The sequence below is a fragment of the Mastigoproctus giganteus genome, unplaced genomic scaffold (assembly GCF_048544385.1).
Source record: "Mastigoproctus giganteus isolate SK-2022 unplaced genomic scaffold, ASM4854438v1 scaffold_18, whole genome shotgun sequence".
NCBI classification, from domain to species: domain Eukaryota; kingdom Metazoa; phylum Arthropoda; class Arachnida; order Uropygi; family Thelyphonidae; genus Mastigoproctus; species Mastigoproctus giganteus.
In genome coordinates, this window is record NW_028328295.1 from 410703 (window position 1) to 428750 (window position 18048).

The 18048-nt window shown below is 37.2% G+C and overlaps 1 protein-coding gene across 2 annotated transcripts in view; it reads right to left on the minus strand.

Moving 5' to 3' along the window:
• The window catches only part of LOC150074877 (microtubule-associated serine/threonine-protein kinase 3-like), a 644779-nt gene that overhangs the window by 38887 nt on the left and 587844 nt on the right, over nt 1–18048 (minus strand). For both annotated transcript variants that reach the window (XM_090389436.1, XM_090389435.1), the window contains 2 exons: nt 15756–16105; nt 7104–7315 (listed from right to left, as the gene is read on the minus strand). In XM_090389436.1, the coding sequence (XP_090245562.1) occupies nt 7104–7315; nt 15756–16105 (562 nt within the window). The remainder of the gene's footprint in view (nt 1–7103; nt 7316–15755; nt 16106–18048) is intronic.

Sequence of the window (18048 nt, forward strand, 5' to 3'; positions counted from 1 at the left end):
ATGGCCAAACAGGATGAGTAGGTAGGCTTTTAATTTTAGCTGAATAATTCATCAGTAACATCTTCCTTCTGATGCTAAGTGGAGGTTCGTGAGCCTCAACATAAAGACTTTGAACTGGAGGCGTTCTGTATGCACCTAGGACTATCCTAAGAGAAGAGTGTTGGATGGGCGCAAGATGGGCTAATGTGTTCTCCCTAGCTGAGTTGTAAACAGGTGCTCCGTAGTCCACCGAGATCTAATTAGGGACTTATACAAGTGGAGCAGGGTGTAACGATCTGCACCCCAAAATGTACTGGAGATTATTATTATTATTATTATCATTAGCCATATGATGCAAGGAAACCCAAGGCTTATGCTGCACTAGCCATAAAAAAAAAAAAAAAAAAAAATTCCTGAACTACCCAGAGAGAGAGAGAGAGAGAGAGAGAGAGAGAGAGAGAGAGAGAGAGAGAGAGAGAGAGAGAGAGAGAGAGAGAGAGAGAGAGAGATAAAAGGGAATCACCAAGGAAGAGAAGAATGGTGATATCCAGCTCAGGACCCTGGGTGTGCCAAGCCCATACTCACCAGATGTGAGCCCCTGGGTTAATGACCTGGAGTATATTCATTTTCTTTGCACAAGTGGTTCTTAGATATTTGATGTGCTCCTGGAAGTTTAACTTCTTATCGAAAATTATCCCTAGGAGGCAAATACTGTTCACGATTGGTAGAGGGTGATTGACCAAGTGAAACTTGGCCAATCACCCTCTTCTCTATCAAGGCATATCATGACAAGATGTTGATTTTTGATGAATGCATTTCTTATGTTTGATTCAGCTTTTGTCATGAGATCTAGGAGAGATCTGTTCTTTTGAAAACCAAACTGATTGTTACTGATTATGTTTCGGGATTCAAATTTACCAGTCGATGGTAAACCATTTTTTTCAACGTCTTACTCAAGCAGCTAGTTAGAGAATTTGGTCTATAATTGCGAGGAATTGAATGATCTTTTCCAGGTTTCGGTATAGCTATTACATAAGAATGTTGCCAGGAAGTGGGGAATAGTTCTGAGAATATGTGATTTCTGATTGAGATGTTGAAGCATTATATAGTAAATTCCGTCAGGACCAGGAGCACTGTTTCTTGAGGTATATATAGATTCTTTCAGTTCAGATATTGTGAGTGGTTGGTTATAGGGTAAAGGACATATAGCTTTGAAGTTCAGTTTCCTTTTCTCAAGCTTCGGCTTTAATTTTTTGAAAAGACGGTTGATATGCGCTTTAGGCGGACAATTCACAGAACACAGTTCCTAAGGCATTGGCAATTTTTCTAGGAGAGGAAATCTCCTTCCCATTCCAGTTAATAATAGGAGAAGGTGATATCTGATAATTTCCTCCTTTATTTTTTCCAGTATCTTTGTTGATTGATGAGGCAAATTTTATCCATGAATCTTTTCTGGCCTTTCACCGGATGTAACGAGCTTTGGCTCTCAGTCTCTTGAAGTTAATAAGGTTGGCAGTGGTTGGATATTTGCAGAAGGTGTTCCATGCTGCGTTTATTTCTCTTTTTGCTTTTTTACAATCACCATTCCACCAGTGATAGGTATGCTGATGGTTTCTTATTTGAGACTGTGGGATGGTGGCTGTTGCAGCTGTTAGTATCTGCATTTTGATATGATCGGTGGCAGTGTCAATAGCAGAAGACTCAATGATATCCTTGTCAAAGGATATGATTGGTAAATTTTGTCCAGTTAGCTTTTGAAAAATTCCATTTCTTTTTTGTTTCTGTTTGTTTGGACCTGGTGGTTTGAATGCTACAAATCAGCAGATAATGGTCACTGTTTAGAGGATTGTCGTGTACTGCCCACTCTACAGTTGGGAAGAGGATTGGAGAGCAGATTGAGAGATCTAATGAAGTGGTTGAGCCAGTAGGAAAATGGATGTAAGTAGGTAAGCCAGTGTTTAATAGTGTCAAATTCTCTTTTTCAAGTAGCAATTCAATAAGCTCACCACGTCCGAGACCAGAGAAGCCCAGAATGGATGATGTCCATTAAAATCTCCTAATACACAGACAGTAATTAAGAAATAAGATTTTCCAGATCCTAAATTGTGCATGGACGGTTTTGGTGGAAGATATATTGAGACCACTGTCAATGTGAAACCGATTACTATACAGGTAGCAACAGCTTCTAATTGTGTTTGCAATGGAATGTGCCTGGAGGGAACTCATGATTCCACTAGTATAGCTACTCCTCCATGGGGGCTGTTAGTTTCAGATCAATCTTTTCTGAAGATAGTATAGTTTTTGACTGAAATGGATATTTTTGTTGTTAAAAACCCAGGGGCTCACATCTGGTGAGTATGGTTATTATATTATTATTATTTGGTTTTTAGGAGCATTAGCAACTAAGGCCATATTGCTCTGGGAATATGCGGTGGTCATTCCCTGACCTTTCCGCATCCTCTGCATTTGGTGGTCATGGGCTTGAACCCCGGTCTAATCAAGAAGCATGTGCTATGCACTGCTGCTCCTGACCACCTGGATATGGAGGCGCCAGGTGAGTATGGGCTTGGCACACCCTGGATATGATGATATCCAGCTCAGGGTCCTGAGCTGGATATCATCATTCTTCTCTTTCTTGGCGATTTCTTTCTACTTTTGACTCTCTCTCTCTCTCTCTCTCTCTCTCTCTGTGTCTGTCTCAGGGTAACTGGGGATTTTTTTTTGGCTGGTGCAGTATAAACCTCAAGCTTCCTTGCACCATGTAGCTAATAATAATAACAAATTTGTTTCTTGTAAGCATATGGCAGCAGGACTGTAACGGTGAATTAGTTCAAAGATATCATCAATATTGCTGTGAAAACCTTTGCAATTCCATTGTATGACTTGTTGCATTATTTGGTTTTGTGAGTGGAAGAGGAGAACTCAGATTGGTGAGGGGAACAAAGGGTGCTCTTACCAAGAAAGTCTTCAGTTCTGCAAACTGCAAAGTGATGTGATTGAGGCAGTTAAGGTTATTTGTTATTTTTAGGAGCATTAGCAACTAAGGCCATATTGCTCCGGGATATGCGGTGGTCATTCCCTGACCTTTCCGCATCTTCCGTATTTGGCGGTGACGGGCTCAAACCCCGGTCTAATCAAGAAGCGTGTGCTATGCACTGCTGCTCCTTCCCACCTGGCTATGGAGGCACCCATATCACTTTAGAGAGCACTCTATAATCACAGTAAGAAAATCGCTTGTCACTATTGATTGGCACTCAGGGCCCTGAAAATTGAGCAAAATCTTGTCTTTATTACAGAGTATGGACAGGGGCTGTTTTCTTTATGCACCTAGAGCAAATACTTAGGGCAATGTGATGGACAGTCAAATGAGTCACTCAAGTCAAATGAGTGCACTTTTTCTGGCAGATTCAGAGCTAGGTAAAAAGTAGAACCATATTCACAGAGTTATACATGAACTATGGTATATCGATCCACACCTCATTTCACTGCAGACAGCACTCTCAGTATATTTAATTTTTTTCAAATAAATGGTTCTTAGATACAAGGGTGGTTCAATAAAGAATTGCCCTCACCTACTTCCACACATTGCAGAGTCATAACATTTTGTGAGTAGCATCATATATATCTCTGTACTAAAGCTGTAAAATCTCAGCCCTACATCTTAATTTGTTTTTCTCTTACAGAGTTGAACGTGTGACAAAGTAGCATCATAGACAAAGTTGAAGCCAGAGCTGTAATCCGGTATCTGTTCTTGAAGGGGAAATCTTCTAAAGAAATCCACGAGGAGATGACTGCTACATATAAGGATGAAGCCCCATCCTATGGCATTGTGAAGCACAGGCATAGACAGTTTAGGTGTGGTCGGACATCGGTAAAATCTGAGCCCATTCCAGGTTGTCCCCATTCAGCCATTGATGACAGCACGATCAGAAAAGTGGAGTTGTTAATCCTGGAAGATCGCTAGATATCTTTGCGCGAATTGTTCCAGGAGGTGAAGATTAGGGGGCTCTGTTGAAACAGTCCTTCATGACCAACTCCATTTATGGAAACTGAGTGCAAGAAAGATTCCCGATTATTGACTGGTTTCCAGAAGGCTGATAGACAACAGAAATTACAAGAGTTGTTAGCCCTGTGCCAAAAATATGAGGAAGACGTTTTCTCTTGTCTAATCACTCAGGATGAAAGTTGGATACACCGTTTCAACCCTGAAAGTAAAAAGCAGTCCATTGAATGGCGACATCATGGTCCCCCCCCCCAAGTAGGCAAAGGTCCAAGCATCAGCAGGAAAGGTCTTGCTGACAGTGTTTTGGGATGAGAAAGGCGTAATAATGACTGATTACCTGCCGAAAGGTAGAGCAATTACAGGTGTCTATTATGCCAAATTACTCACAAAATTACGGGAGAAAATCAAAACATGTAGGCACGGCATGCTGTCCAAAAGTGTGAGAATGCTTCAAGACAATGCCCCAGTTCAAAACTTCTGAAATTGCAACAAAACAAGCGGCCACTTGTGGATATGAAATACTGCCCCATCCAGCCTATTCACTTGATCTTGCACCATCGGACTTCTTGTTTCATTCCCTCAAATCATTTCTTCGGGGGCCCACTTCCCTGACTACGAGACACTCATTTCTGCAACAGAGTTAGGGTTCAAAGACCAATCTCACCACTTCTACTAAAACGGTATCCGCAGCCTCATCCATTGATGGGAAAAATGTGTAAATCTGCATGGCTATATAGAGAAGGACTAAAACCTGTGCCAAGAATCAACAGGCTAGCACCTCTGCAGCTAGGTCAGGGCAATTCTTTATTGAACCACCTTCATACACAATGTGTCGTTTAAGGTGTCATTCACTATAATCCAGTTTCAGGGTGACTCCTCCATTTTTAACAGAAATGAATACAAATAAATTTGTGTGCTGATAACCAACAGCCATTATGGCCATTATGGAATATCTAGAGATGAGTTTCGCTAAACGAGCTCCAGGGCTCATTTAGCGAAAAATATAAATTCCACAGAGCTCTGTCTCGGTGGAATTTATATATTTTTGTTTGACATGAGATAAAATGTCATTTGCATGCCAATTAATTTCGAATATCTAATATGAGGTTATTGATTCTTATTATAAACAATATGGCACTTATACAAACTCCATCTAATAAAACACTTTCTCCCTTTTGAAAGAGGACACATTGATAATTTGAATTTGAAAGTTTCTGCCTTCTGAGAAACTGAATAAGGGAAGCTTGCCTCAGAGTCCAAACATGTGCAGACCGTGTAGGATACCAAACTGTCATCTACATGGTATCAAAGGTGTTTTCCACAACCAATCATAAAATTGTGCCTTAGTCTAATTGTGCTTCAGTCACATTAAATCTAATACTGATCTATTTCATTGAAATTCATACTGATTTTTATGTATGAGTAATCGAGACTCAAGAAACCTTGAATAATCAAGACTCAAGAAACACTGGAGAAAGTATCACTTTTCTCCAATGTTTTTAACATTACCTAATTTAAACCCATGCGATTTTTTTAATCTCTGGGGGTTATCTCAAAGACAGCGACTGAAGATGAAACCTTTTCTGTGTATCAGCCATTGGTGCATGTTCTTCGCAACTTCACATTACTTTTGACTGTGACACATTACCATAGCTGCCAACTCTGTCTGACTTTCAAACAGCTGGATATTTGTAAGCAGGAGGAAAATAAATTTTTGGGAACCAGGCAAAAAATAGGATATTTTTCAGAAAAAAGCAAAAGGTTTTAAAGTCCACACTGCATCAGAAATTAAATTTCAATTTAATTTCTAGTGTATATCAGGGGGAGTAGGTCCTCATATTACTCAAGTAGGATTTGTATGAACACAACAAAACAACTGCCGACCTTATAGGTTTGCAGTTTTGCTCCCAATATGTCCAAGTACTATTGGAAAAAAATTTTTTCTTTTAGGTGGTTTTTTTTTTTTTTTTTGCTTTTTTATTCTAATCTTTACACGCCACGAGCCTTAGAGCAATTTGAGGACAATTAAAGTATCATTTCTACCCTGTATTCTTCCCTTTGCCTAATTTAGCCCTAGCTTATTCTATACCCTATCCCCCACACTATATGTACAGAATGGTCTGATCTGCTATCTGTTGGGTTAGCTCTGTTATTCTGAAAATAATAAGCTCCTGAATTGTTGATAATGTATTACCTTTTTCTCACTAAGGCTATTTGGCCTACTTTTAGGTCCTAGTTATAAATGGCAATTAGAAACAGATAGCTTCTGCTGATTATTTGGGTGCATTGCTAGCCTTTGATGATATGCTATTCAATATACGCTTTCCTATTACTAATAATAATTTAGCAATAATTTTATTAATTTAATTATTATTATTATTTTTTTTTTTAGGTTTTTCTCTTTGATTTTAGCTCTCAAGGCACTTGTACCTTTTCCCTGCAGTATAATTAACCCACATATTTCTTATATATATATATATATATTCCCCCCCCCCTTGTACTTCTATTAACATTCTTGGCTTGCACTCTTCTCTCTAATGCACATAGCCTTACAATACATCATTTATCTAGTTCTTCATATTCTCCTCTACCACAGCCTGATGTTAGCTTAATAATTGGTTAAATCTACTTTACATAATAGTATTCTACATTTATATACCTTTACTTGCTTTTATGTCATATCATGAACTACTTCATATATATTTTTAATTATATATAAATATGTATGATTAGGTAAACTGCAGCCATTATCAAACCCACTGCAGGATGGAACCCTCCTCAACAATTCATGCTGAGGGAAATGAACCAGCGTGGAAGATTATGGTCCATTTCTCTGAGCATGAATTGTTGAGGAGGCTTCCATCTTGCAGTGGGTTTGATAATGGCTGCAGTTTATGTATGATTAAACCTCAATAAGCTCACATTTTTTCTCAAATTCATATGGCTCTTGAGTGTCTTTTTATACATAATACTTAATTGTCTCCCCAGTCTGCTTCTTCAAGAAGCACCTTGGATTTTTGTGAGGATACTATGGGCGTGGGAAGAAAAATATGAATGAAAGGAATGCTTCTAAATCTATTTCATAATTTTATAACTTTTTCAAATTTTGTTTTTTACTTACCATAATTAAATGATGCACAGTATATACATCTGAATCGCCATAGTACACACGAATAGCTCTAACAGTAAAACCAAAACCTCTTGCACCACGTCGAATGATAATTGGTGGCTTCAGCTGAGCCACTAAAGGGCTCAGCTCACGACTGGGCGAAGTATCACGAGAACTTGTACTAGAACCACCAGGTGAGCCAATAGGTTGTGGGGTGAGATCTTCTGTAGGGTGAGAAAGGTAGAGTAAGAAAAATAAACAAATCTTCAAGTTATTAAAATAAAACACATATTGACTTAATACTTTCTTGCATCATGCAATCTATATCTGTCAAGTAAAAAAGAAAAGGTAAAGTATGTACTATTAATAGATGCATTTTGCATACCAATAGTAGCAAGCAACGAATGACAAGCTGCTGCTGTTGGATTTTTTTTTGGCACAAAAGCAACTTTGGCCATATTGCGCCCATCTATCAGTATTATGTGACAATGGCATTGGCATTTCTTAAGTATGGTTTATATCTGGCTAAAATATCCTATTAGTTTTAAATAAGTAAATATATTTTCAATGTTGGAGTTATCGCCTAGGATTTGAGATAAAGTCAGAGAATCTTGAAGATTTATAGGGAGATGGAAGGCTGATTGTCGCACCATGTGGTATGGTGGACATTTTATAAGGATATGTTTTACAGTGAGTTGACAAGAACAGTGAAAACATTCTGGAGGGTTTGCTTTGGTGAGTAAGTAAAAGTGTGTGAGATGTGTATGTCCAATGCGCAGTCTGGTTAAAATGACTTCTTCGTGCCGATTTTTATGAAGACTCGAATTCCATGGCTGAAGTTCATGTTTTATTTGAAACAGTTTGTTGTTTGATTCATTTTGCCACATTTGTGACCACTGAGTATGGAGAATTTGTTTTATAATTGGTCTGTAATCGGAATGTGGAACTTTGTAAAGCCTTAGGTTTGTATTTGTAGGATTCTTTGCTGCTCTATCGGCTCTTTCATTACCTCCAATGCCTGTATGTCCTGGGATCCAACAGAATTTTACTTGCATCATTTTGCTTTTGAGTTTCACAAGATGAGCTTGTATCTGATAAAGAAAGGGATGTGATGGAGTCTGCCTTTGTTGCAGAGCATGTATTGCACTCAATGAATCAGTGTATATGAGGTGTTTCAGATGCGGGGAAGATGCTATGTATTTTAAGGCCATTAGTAGGGCGAATAGCTTGGCAGAATAGCTGCTGCATTGGTTTGGGAGTTGCTGTGAGAGAACAGTGTGTGGAAAGACCACTGCAGCACCAACTTTGGTATCTGTTTTAGAGCCGTCTGTATATATATGAAGATATTCAAAAAACTGTGATGAGTGGGCTGCATGCATCTGTTTTATGTTGACATTTGCCAAAGTGCTTTTTCCCCATTGTTGAAAATAAGTGTCATAATTAGGTGTGAAAGTGTACCATGGTGGAATACTTATGCTATTATCCTCATGTATGTTGTCAAAGCTTAGGCCCCATTTTGAAACTATTTCTTTTAGTCGTATTCCAGCTGGTTTATTTACTGTGGGTTTATTATTGTAGAGAATTTCCCACTGTGGGTTAAAAAGATACTGCCAAGTAGGATGATAAGGAAGACTTCGGATTTTAATAGCATAGTTTAATAGCAGCATTTGCCTCCGGAGATATAGTGAGGGCTCATGGGTCTCTGCATATAAGCTTTGGACTGGTGAAGTTCTGTATGTCCCTAAGGAGATTCGTAAGGCACTATGATGTATAGAATCAAGCCATTTGATGACACTTGGTCTACACGAGCTATACACAGGGGGCTCCACAGTCTAGTCTTGATCTGATTATAGCATGGTATAGGTGAAGTAGTGTGAACCGATCAGCTCCCCACTTCATTGCAGAAAGAACTCTGAGAATATTTAGTTTTTTTTGACAGGTTGTTCGGAGGCGTTTGATGTGTTCCAAAAAGTTAAGTTTTTTATCGAGAATCAGGCCAAGGAAACGTATACTATTTGCTAGAGGTATCAGCTGGTTTTCTAGTCTTATTTCTGGATCTGGGTGCATTTTTCGCTTTCTACAGAAATGTATGGCCATTGTTTTTAATTCACAATTCTATTTTTTTCACTGCGCTTTGTAATTGCCTTTCAATCATGTTCATGTTTTGTGACAACGAAATAGTGACATCATTTCATTTGTATAAAGGAATGTTTCCACTGTTTTTGGCAGGTCTTATGTAATGGAATTTATTTTGATTGCAAACAAGGTTGCGCTCAGTACTGAGCCCTGAGGAACTCCTTCTTCCTGAGTATATATTTGTTTTGATATTTTACTTGGAAGGTTCTGACTTTCAGTAAATTTTTTACCAAGAGTGGTAAGCTGCCTCGCAAACCAATGCTGTGGAGATCATTAAGAATGCCATATCGCCAGGTAGTATCAAAGGCCTTTTCTATATCAAGACTGATCATTATCAGATGCTCATTCCTTAGAAAAGCATTACGGATATTTGCTTCTGCTTTTATCATGGGATCTAGAGATGATCTATTTTTACGAAAGCCATATTGATTTATGTTAAGTACATTATATGTTTCTAAAAACCAGGTTAATCTATTGTTCACCATTTTCTCGAGGATCTTCCCAAGGCAACTTGTTAGGGCTATTGGTTTTGATTAAGTTGTTGGATCATTTCATAGTGAACTCCATCAGGTCCTGCTGCACTCTTCCTAGACTTAGCCAGAGCTTTTTGCAATTCTTCTATGTTGAAAGGTTGGTTATATGGGAGTTGTTGGCTGGTATTAAAGTTTAGTCTATTTTTCAGCTACAGTTTTCGTTTTCTGAAAGGATGGGGTATATGCCGATACTGCTGATATATTTGCAAAAGTAGTTGCAAGTAAGTTTGCAATTTCCTTGGAGTTAGTTATCTTCTGTCCATTCCAGATTATTAGTGGAGTTGGAACTGAAAGAAATTTCCCATTATGTCTTCTGATTTTGTTCCATATGACATGGGTATCTGTATTTTTGTTAATTGTGGAGGCGAATCGTATCCATGAATCCTTTCTACTTTTACGTGGGATATATCTAGCTCTGGCTCTTTAAAAATTTATGAGGTTGATGGAAATGGGATACTTTCGGAAGAGATTCCAAGCTTTATTCTTCTCTCTTTTTGGCTATACTGCATTCTTCATTCCACAATGCTGTGTCATGTTAATGATATTTTCCAGATGACCGAGGAACTGTAGCTTCAGCTGCTATTAAAACTTGGTTTGTGACATGAGCTGTAGCATTGTCTATGGACTGAGTGGTGATTATTTGTTCGTCTATTGCTGCAATTGTTTTATATTTTGTCGAGTCAGCTTTATGAAACCTCCATCTTTTTTGACCATCGTGATGTGTAACATCATTTGTTAATATTTTGCAGACCACTGGAAAATGGTCGCTATTAAGAGGATTTTTCAAGATTGTCCATTCAATCAGTGGGTATAGGACAGGTGAACATATGGAAATGTTAATTGCAGAGGCTGTTCCAGTGGGCAAATGAATGTATGTCTCAATTCCAGTATTAAGGAGAGAGAGAGATTTTGCTCTTCCAATAATTTCTCAATCAATTTACCACGTTTGTCTTGGTGACGGGATCCCCACATAGGATGGTATCCATTTAAATCTCCCATGATACAGACCGGGGGTGGTAGCTGGATTACTAATGCTTCTAGGTCTGAATATGCATACTCTTGATTTGGGGGAAGGTAGAGTGAGACCAGCGAGAAAGTAAACTGGATTGAGACTCGTACTGCAACTGCTTCCAAAGATGTTTGTTGGAGGCGTTTACACGGAATTTTGGAGTCAATTAGAATTGCCACTCAACCATGAGCTCCACCGGAAAGGCATCGGTCTTGTCTATAGGTATCGTAACAGTTTACTGCTGTGTTTACTTGTGGAGTTAGGTTAGTTTCTTGAAGACATATACCTACCAGGTGATATTTATCGATTAGGTTGCAAATTTCATCAATGTTACTGCGGAAACCTCGACAATTCCACTGTATTATTGTGCGCATTATATTGGCTTTGTACAGTAAACCCCCGCTATTCGCGGTATCTGTATTCGCGGTTTCGCGTATTCGCGATCGCCAATTTAATATAAAATGAAACCTAAAAAAATGTGAATTTTAAAGCGCCGTGAATATTTTCCGCCATAAAAAACATGGGCGTGGCTAAAATTATCTTTCCCGGTCAAAACAGCGCTCAGTGGGTGGGGGGAGAGGGGTGACAAAATCGCGAGCGTGGATGTTTCTCGCTAATCCTTGTTCAGTATGTGTTATGCGTTTGTCATGGAAGGTTTCGTCGTTTGCTTTTAATTTATATGTTTATAAATTGAATAAATTTATCAATTTATAAATTGATATGCTTACAAAAATGATAAATCTACCGTTTTGCAGTGTAAAACAGACTTTTTCGAGTGTGTTAACAGAAGAAAGTGACTATTGTGGACAAGTTCTTTCTAACCCCCACAAAAATATGGCTACGAATAAAAAGAGAAATGTGAAAATATCAAAGAAGGTGATGACATTGGCGAATAAAATTGAGTTATTATACAAACTTTCTAATGGTGAAAGTGTCTCCTCAGTGGCAAAACATTATAAAATCAATGAGTTAACGGTACGATCAATCAAGAAATCGGAAGAAAAAATCTGCCGTAGTGTCCGTGAAAACGCGCTAATTGCTTCAAAAATTTGCTCTGTAACTCATGATGTTAAATTAGAAAAAATGGAAAAAGCTTTAAATCTGTGGATAGAAGATCGAACTCAAAATAAAATTCCGTTAAGTTCACTCATCATTCACGAAAAGGCAAAACTCCTCTATCAACACTTTAGCGAAACTGGTGATAGCACTGGCGGGATAGGTTTTTTTTAGCTAGCAAAGGCGCTGGTTTGAAAGATTTGTTTGAAATTTCTAATAAATATTACATTTAATATTAAATTGTTTCTTATTTTCATTTCGATGCCATATGTTTGCATTTCACTATGTACTGTCTATGTACATATGTACTGATATGTACATAGTTATGATAATTATATTTAGTCATATTATGAAGGTACATATAATACACACGTAGACAAAATTTTAGACTAGTTTTTCTTATATATTTCATACTTTGGAACGGATCCCCTTTATTACTATGGGAGCCATAACTCAGTATTCGCGTTTTCGGGATTCGCGACATTTCTCAGGAATGTAACCCCCGCGAATAGCGGGGGTTTACTGTATTTGTATTTGTATCTGTCTTTTTACGAATGGGGGTCTGCTTGGATCGCTCAGGCTTTTTCTGTTTTCTGGGAAAAAATGGACAAACTTCCATCTCTTCCTCAGCATGTATCTCTAAGATTGGTTCTTCTGAGATTTCTTTTAACAGAGATTTCTTTTAATTAAATCAAAAATGAAGCAATTTTAAAATACATAACTGATCGATTGTGCCATTAAAATGCTGAGGATAGGGCCCTGCTTGCCCCACTGTAGTTTCAGCTCTGGATACTCAATAATTAAATTTAGGATTTAATTTGTAAAATAAATGATCATCTAGACAATGGGCTCGCAAATTTTCAAAAAAATAACATAAAGGGCTCTCACGAGCCTACTACAGCTGACCACTGGGTATGGCTGTTCACGATAAGAATGATGCATATCACAACTGGCTTTTGTATCTGGATCTCCAGGTTCATATTCTGCCTATGCTAAATGACAAAATGACACAACAATTGCAGACCAGTTATTAATCAGTCCAAACTATATTTTGAACAGGCAAAGAGTAGACAACTTCCTTCTTGTCCAAGTGATAGTTGAGCATTTTGGTCTCTTGCCAAACTATTGGTTGCAACTTTTTCCTTTTTCTATTCCCACCTCTGTCAAAACCAGATAGTTGTATTGCCTCTTCAGCCAAATATAAAGCTGATCTACCAGCATCCTACTTTTCTTCTACCTTGTGTAGTGATGATCTTGGTAAACCATTTCCTACCATTCCCAGTACATTCCATTCAATGCCTCTTGTGTTCTTCCATCAAAAGAACGTCAGAAGAATTTTGAAGTCTCGATACCTTGAAAGTGCAAGGTCCTTATTTTATTTCTCCACTTGTCCTCAAAAGCTGTGCTCCTGAGCTTACTCCTGTTCAGTGTTGGCTTTTTTCACTTTCTTATTCCACACTTTTCGCCATATTTCTAAGCAGAAGGGTATTTTTCCCCTTCAGCTTAGAAATTTGCTTATATCCAGATAGTTCCTAAAAAGGATGACAAGTCCCTCCCATCAAATTATCATCCCACTGCATTCCCCAGAACCTCTCTGTCAGGCTTCTAGATTCCATTAAAAAGTAGGAAGTTAGGTTAATTAATGACCCATCTCTAACAAAGTCTCTCTCTCTACTTGCTGTCTTATAGAAGTTCTGTTTCTGCTGCATGTCTTTTCTATAGAAACTTCCATGAGCACTGCTCTGTTCTTCTGAATTGGCTTCTATAATTCTCACTCTCTCTCTTCTAAACCAGTCTGAACATGTGCTGCAACCAGTCAGCATCCTTTTACTGTCCCAATTCAAACTCAAAAAATCAAATTTTCTTCTTCCTTGTTTATACCTTCAACTTATGTTTTTTGGAACAACTGTCCTTCATACTTATTCCGTGAAAATTACAATCTTACAGAAATTCAAGCCTAATGCAAGTATCTTCTTTCATCTTCTCAACCTTCAACCCATGCATGATACTAAGTACTATAGGTTCTAATAACTCTCATGCTTGGGGTTTTCATAAAAAAAAAACAAAAAAAAAAAAAAACATATAATTAGTAATTAGCCTAATTTTTTATCTACTTTTAAAAAATGAGTTACCCTGATATTGCACTACCTAGAATGAGCAACGCTTCCTAAATGGAAGACTAATGTTACTTATTCTTGGTGGATACACCACCCATGGGTGGTGATATCCACCAAGAATAAGTAACATTAGTGCAATATGAGGTGGTGCAGTAATGCAATATTAGGCAGTACAGTAGTGCAATATCAGGGCAACCCATTATAAAGGCATCTACAATATGGTGTGGTGGTATCTGCTGAGAATGAGTAACGTTAGTTTTCTCTGCTGGGAAAGTGTTTCATTTGAGGTATTGCAATATCAGTGCAACTCCTTATGAAGGTATTCACATTATGAGATGTAATAAAAATGATTCCATTTCATCCACTTCTGTGATTTACTACGAACTAAAATAATGCTATGCACTAACTTGTTTGATTAGTGAGATTTCCACAGTCTGAGGCTTTTAAGCCCTAAAACCTTTTTAGGTATTCATAGCAATGATCAAGTGGCATTGGTGTGCGTGGTGTTGAGCTAAAGGTAGCAGCAGAAAAGTTTGCAAAGCATTTGAAGTTACACAATTTTACTTGCAGTTCAGGATGGCTGTGGTGATTTAGACAAAGGCACAATATCACTAAAAGAAAAATTTGTGGTGAAGCCTTAAGCGGTGATGTTGAAGGTGTTGAGCCATTTAGAAAAAATTAAATGAAATAATAATACAATCAAGACAAAACATGACAGTTTCTTCAAACCTGCATTATTACGTTCAGAGTCAAGTACAACTTCTGAGTCTTCTATTGATGGATAACAGTATTGTGTTTTTATAGTTTTTAAATAAAGGCTCTACAGTGATATATATATATTTTTTATTTTCATCAGTACTACTTATATCATTAAATTTTCCATTTATTTGTGTTCTTCTAAGTTTTTTTTTGTCTTTTAGGACTATCTTTTGCTTCACTAATCTGATTATTGTTTAATACAGATGATCTCCCCCCGCCCTTCAATTAATTCAGATTAGTGACGGTTTACTGTTGTTTGTTTATTTGGTTTTTAGGAGCATTAGCAACTAAGGCCATATTGCTCCGGGGATATGCGGGGGTCACGGGCTCAAGCTCCGGTCTAATCAAGAAGTGTGTGCTAAGCACTGCTGCTCCTGCCCACCTGGCTACGGAGGTACCTAGGGTTTACTGTATTTTGAAGTGACGAAGAAACAAACTCCCAATTAAATACTGACATTATGGCTAGATTCATAAAAACTTTTACACTGGAGAATTTTAAAAAACTTTTAGTGTTGGAGAAAACTGAAAATATTATCTCACACTGCAATTACATTGTTTTTTTTCCCCCATAAGTTATGATAATTATATTTATATTATGCCACAGAACTTTGCAATATCAAATGGAGAAATAAACAGCATAAGTGTAAACAAGTGGTGCAAGTAAACAATGAGTCATGTGTCTCATGATCATAACAAACTTTTTTTTTTTTTTTTTTTTTTTTATAATAGGACATTGTGACACATCTTATAAACAAAAAAAACACACCACATCAATTTCTTCTTCAACACTGCAGCAGTTGAAAACAATTAAAACCAAGTTGTCCAATACAGCACATAGCTAATGCTAATGTATTTTAAGAAATCTTAAAAACATAAGTGCTTATAAGAAATTCTGAATTTCATATTTGTAATGGACAAAGAAATAGAGCCACTTCAGTTTGTAAAAGGCAACCTTGACTGGAAACTAAAAACTCTCTTGGCATAACTCTGAACTTTTTTATTACAATCAATAATTTATATCAAAAATAAAGCACTAATTTTTACAGAAGCTTACCTGCAGGAATAATTAAGGAGAGTCCTGAGGCAGATGCTGATTTAATAACTGAACGAGATCCTTGCTTGTTAACTGGAGACAGTGGTGGAATGGAAATGCGTGTGGGGAGTGGAAATGATGATCTACTCTTAGAATTATTCTTGTTGCCACTCTCGTCAACAGGTGACAATTCTTTAAATTCTTCTCCTGATTTGTCATAATCTACACTAATAGAAAAGCGAGGAAGAGTGTCTTTCAGTGTGATCTGAGAACTTCTTTGAATATGTGGTGATGATGATGAGGAAGATGATGATTTTTCATGCTCCGAATGAGAGGGCTCAGGGGTACTATGAGATCTAGGTTTTGGAGTCCTGAGTGAGAGAAAAAAACAATTTTTTTTAAAAGTTTCATAAGCAAATTATATAATATATAATAAAATTTAATATTAGTAAAATAATAAGAGGAGTTTACCTCAGTATAGTGCGTAGAACACTTCCGTATGATAACCTCCAGAAATTAAAACGGAAAAAATCGACAACTTACCGGTACATTAGAGTAAAATATAAATAATTAAATAATCAATTTAACACAATTCAAATCAATTTAAAACAATTAAAAATCAAATTAACGCAATTAAAAGAATCTAACGAAAAAATTCAAAACTATTTTCCTTCCTGAAGCTGACAACGCTTTTCGACCATATGTTGTGATCACAGGAATGAAAATTACCGAATCGGCTGATACTTAAATAGAGATTATTTGTCTTTGTGCATGCACATAAAGGTCCACGCATCGGAGATCAAATATGGCCGCCGAACATTAACAGAATTCTCGTGTAATTTAATTTCAACGGTTTCTGCAATTAATAGTCGCGTATAATTACGTTGAACGTTAAGTATTTTGGCTTCGTTAAATAAAAAAAGTATGTTTTTCGTTAATGGCATGAAGGGCTAATTCTGACGCAGCTGAACGAGAAGCACGAACTGAGGCTTCACGTTGATTTACACGAATATTAATAGAAAATCGGGTCGAACCCTCATAAGACGAGTCGCAATCACCGCAAGAAATGTTGTATACCAGATCATTAATTTGTGTTGCGAACGCTGAAAGAACTGAGCGATTGTTCAGTATAGTGTGTAACTTCCGTATTGGCCAAGCTACAATTTTAAATTCGGTATCTTTAAAGAATCTGTTAAGCTGTTTGTGCCACTGTTCAACATATGGGACAGAAATAAAGTATTTTTTGATATTACTATTGTTGATTGGTGTAGTATTTTGTATCCTATCCTTAGCTTGTAAACTTTCTAAATTTAGAAATTTAGAAAGTTAAACTTTCTAAATTTCACGCTTACCCGGGACTCGAATAAAATACAATTTAGCATCTATCGAAAACCTACAAACACCGGTATGCTTCTACATTATAATAGCTATCACCCGTTCACCTACAAAAGATCAATTATCTTTAATCAATTTCTTAATGCCTATAAATATTCAACGACGGAATCTGCTTTGGACTCAGAAATACAAATATTAACTAGCAGATTCTTAAACAGGGGTTACTCCATTACCACAATAAACCGAATTAGGGTACAAGCTAAGGATAGGATACAAAATACTACACCAATCAACAATAGTAATATCAAAAAATACTTTATTTCTGTCCCATATGTTGAACAGTGGCACAAACAGCTTAACAGATTCTTTAAAGATACCGAATTTAAAATTGTAGCTAGGCCAATACGGAAGTTACACACTATACTGAACAATCGCTCGGTTCTTTCAGCGTTCGCAACACAAATTAATGATCTGGTATACAACATTTCTTGCGGTGATTGCGACTCGTCTTATGAGGGTTCGACCCGATTTTCTATTAATATTCGTGTAAATCAACGTGAAGCCTCAGTTCGTGCTTCTCGTTCAGCTGCGTCAGAATTAGCCCTTCATGCCATTAACGAAAAACATACTTTTTTATTTAACGAAGCCAAAATACTTAACGTTTAACGTAATTATACGCGACTATTAATTGCAGAAACCGTTGAAATTAAATTACACGAGAATTCTGTTAATGTTCGGCGGCCATATTTGATCTCCGATGCGTGGACCTTTATGTGCATGCGCAAAGACAAATAATCTCTATTTAAGTATCAGGTTTAAGCCGATTCGGTAATTTTCATTCCTGTGATCACGACATACGGTCGAAAAGCGTTGTCAGCTTCAGGAAGGAAAATCGTTTTGAATTTTTTCGTTAGATTCTTTTAATTGCGTTAATTTGATTTTTAATTGTTTTAAATTGATTTGAATTGTGTTAAATTGA